The 3554-nt window shown below is 31.0% G+C and overlaps 1 protein-coding gene across 3 annotated transcripts; it reads right to left on the reverse strand.

Annotated features, from left to right (window-relative positions):
* On the reverse strand, nt 1162-2976 carry LOC105167897 (transcriptional corepressor LEUNIG-like). Of its 3 annotated transcripts, none has more exons than XM_020696330.1 (5): nt 2764-2976; nt 2541-2641; nt 1861-1976; nt 1638-1678; nt 1162-1441 (listed from the first exon to the last, which is right to left on the reverse strand). In XM_020696330.1, exons 2-5 carry the CDS (start codon nt 2611-2613, stop codon nt 1390-1392), a joined length of 282 nt encoding a protein of 93 aa, XP_020551989.1. In that variant the 5' UTR covers nt 2614-2641; nt 2764-2976; the 3' UTR covers nt 1162-1389. The 3 variants fall into 3 exon arrangements, with proteins under 3 accessions (XP_020551989.1, XP_011086061.1, XP_020551988.1); XM_011087759.2 differs by having other exon boundaries at nt 2776-2961; XM_020696329.1 differs by lacking the exon at nt 1638-1678 and having other exon boundaries at nt 2776-2943.

Here is a 3554-nt window from a genome sequence, read left to right on the forward strand (position 1 = left end):
GGTGGCGGGGGTTGGAGGATGGGGCGGAGCAGGCGGTAGGGATGGGGTGGGTTATGATAATAATATTTTTTTTATAAATTATAAATATATATTATAAGTAATTTTAATAATTATAAATTTATATATTATAAATTAAAATAATTATATATTAATAAATCTAGTTTGACCGGTTGATTAAGATGGCATTTTAGTCATTGTTTCTAAAAAAAATAGGCTCAAATGACCAGGAGCGTTGTAATTATTTATTCATAATATAGAGGTGATTTTTTATATTAAAAATTTCATAAGGGGGTTTTTGATATTTTCCCATATCACAAGGGGTAAAGAAGAATTTAACCCATAAAAATATATATAAAAAAATATATGATTTGATAATAAGCAGTAATTTTTATCTCCCAAAATACAACCTCAATCACACAACACTTATTTTAAAAAAATTAAATACACTTTGCATCCCTAAACTATGCATATAGTGCATTTACACCCCCAAACTATAAAACGTAACAAAATAACTCCTCATGATATATACTAGAAAATGTCCTTACTATTTACACCCCTACAAAATATTTCTATTACAATCGCTCTCTTAAATGTAATATGAATTATTATAAAATTTTTTTATTTAAAATAAACACTACTCAAAATTTATAATTTTTATACTGAGTATAGAATCTATATAAATTTCACAAATTTATAATTTTTGAATTCTTTTACATTGATAAAAAATTTACATAATTTTTATCTGAGTTGTTGTATATATTGAACTTTTTTAAAAATAAATTATCAATTCAAATTTAAAATATTACATCGAATATATATATGTTGAAAAATATGCAAATCTATGATATAATTAATTAATATATAATATTCTATATTTTTTTGAGTAATGATATGATATATTTTTATAATGTGGACATGTGTAATTGAATAAAATTTTAAGTTATATAACATTCTTTTTATATAATATTATATGCATTATGTATTGACACATTTAAATATACTTTTTAACATAACTTATTTACTTTGTAAATATATTTGCATATATTGGGCTTATAAATACTTTTTGTCATGTTCCATAATTTATAAAAAATTATAATTACAAAATAATGAACACCTCTATGCATCAAACTACAGTAAGCAATAAACAAATAAGATCAGAAATGAACTCGAACTTTGACTAGTAATGACACAGTACTTGATCCTTTATGAGAGGAGGAGGAAGAAGCATAACTTAAAATCCAACACAAATACATAGGAATCCATGAAAGAAAGAACAAAAGGAGTACTGAAGCAAGGCACACAATACGCAGGAAGAACTCCAACTTAGGGTATGATTTTCCCTATTTCTTTTCTATTATAGGTTAGATAGAACTGTCGACATCCTTTCAACTAAGTCCATCTTCTGCAATACACGTTGAACGACTTCTGGGACGAGACAAAACTACAGAGAATAAACGAGGAAATATTAGGATACTTATATATTGATCAAGGACATGTTGGATTTCAAGATAAATAATATGTTTATAAGCAGCAGATACTTCAAAACAATTTAATAAACATAATATGTCATGAAACAATTGGTGAAATCAAACAAGCATAAAAACCATTGAATTGAAGAAGGTGTATATGATAAATACTTTGGTTGCCCAATTCCCCAATCTGCGCAGATCCCTTTAACCTATGCAAAGAGTCATGAACAACCCCAAGAATTTAGAAAGTAGCAAATGCAGAACAAAACAACCAATCCTACAACAATGATTCTTTAGCATGAATTGATTATTAGCCCAACAGATGAGGAAAATCAATTGAGACATATTATGAAAAGGTTACACTACTCATGTAAAGTTAAGTTGATAAAACCTTGGATAAGGAGTCTTCTGCTGCCTTCCCACCCTTTGCTATTTCAGCAAAGTACTCATCCAAGAACATGGAAAACGAATCATACAGGTATCCTTTAGAAGTATTATGAGGGGCAGCTGCAAAGAAGCAAACTACTGCGTCACGTCAAGGGTAACATCATGGAGACACGGAATATATATGCTTTCCATATGAAAGAAAAGAATACGATTCCAAAAGGGCGATTCAAACCATATTTATTCACAAATTGACAGAAATTTCGAGGGGTTATTTGGTTAATTTTTGAGAGGCGCATGCAGTTCAATTCACAGGATGTTAGATGCAATAATCAATTGAAAATTATTCCGTGTCGCTGACTTGAATTAAACCAAATATGTATGCCATGAAATTAATCATGCATCAATAAGACAACAAAAGTCCTGAGCTCAACCGAAAAAATTATAGCCACTAATCAATTAACTCCAATTCCGAGTTTTTGCCCATGAAATAAGCCATCTTTTTCAATTCAATTAGCCGCTTGATTAGATACACTTTCCAACAAGAAAATTAAAGTACACGTCAGAGAAAAATCACAAAATTCAAGCAAAGAAATTACACTTTACACTAATTAATTCAAGAACAAACCAAAACTGCAAACTAAAAGATAAATCTTAATTAGTAAAAGACAAGAATAGTGTATATACCAGGAGCATCCTCACGTTGAAGATTAGCTTCTTTGGCGAAAGCCTCAGCAGATGCGTGCCGGTTCATTTTCATCAAATAATCGTGAATGAACAACTCCAGCCTGAAAACACACACACGCACAACCCTAGATCAGATAAAGCACAAACATACACAACGCGAAACCCGAAAACAATAACAACCAAAAAAAAACCCTCGAGAAAGACGATGGTCGAAGAATTATACAGATGAACTCACATCTTGTCGGAATCCATGAGGAGAGAGAAGAAGAGTGGTGTGATAGAGGGAATTGGGGATTGGAATGGGATGGGATGCAGGCGGTGTTGGGATAAACCACTGTGGTTTTCGTTTCTCTTTGTGTGATGGGAGGAATAGGAAATGAGAGACGTTAGAGAGTATGTAAAAAAAAAGCATGCAAAACGGGAAGTGGTTTCGCGGGTTTAGTCCGAGATTCTCGGGTGGGGCCCCATATTTCTTAATGCCAGATTAGGGTTTTCAATTCATTGGCAACCAACCTGACATTTTGAGATTTGCATTTCATCTCAGGTAACTGCGGATAGATTTTTTGGTGCTAATTAGGAATCCCAATTACAGCAACTCATAATGTGCTACATCCTAAATATTTATTGCACCAATTACTAATTCCAATTTGATGATGATGATATATACATATATGGTCTTATTATAAATCTTAATTAAGATTAAGTTAAACTATTTCGTATGTAATTTATAGCAAAATCACCTAAGAAAATATTCATAGGATTGCGTACATTAGTTAGAAATTTCTTGAAACCTTAGTTAGAAAAATATTTAATTAGGCATGACTAATTGTCCCCATATATATATATATATATATACACATAAATGTGAATTTTAGGTGATGGATAAAATTATCTGGAAAGTATTGATATACGTACAATTTTCAGATATTTTGGGATGGGTCCGAAATTTCTATTCGTGTCCAGAAACCATACACACGCGTTTGTCTGCACTCGACTTTGTGGAAATGTTTCTGA

Source organism: Sesamum indicum, linkage group LG8 (assembly GCF_000512975.1).
Source record: "Sesamum indicum cultivar Zhongzhi No. 13 linkage group LG8, S_indicum_v1.0, whole genome shotgun sequence".
Taxonomy (NCBI): Eukaryota; Viridiplantae; Streptophyta; class Magnoliopsida; order Lamiales; family Pedaliaceae; genus Sesamum; species Sesamum indicum.

What these genes read in the sequence shown, in the direction of transcription:
- LOC105167897 (XM_011087759.2), bottom strand. An exon ending in TCAACGTGAGGATGCTCCTG is followed by an intron (nt 1,977 to 2,540) that starts GTATATACACTA and finishes GCTTCTTTGCAG; the next exon opens with CTGCCCCTCATAATACTTCT. An exon ending in TGGGGAATTGGGCAACCAAA is followed by an intron (nt 1,442 to 1,637) that starts GTATTTATCATA and finishes TATTCTCTGTAG; the next exon opens with TTTTGTCTCGTCCCAGAAGT.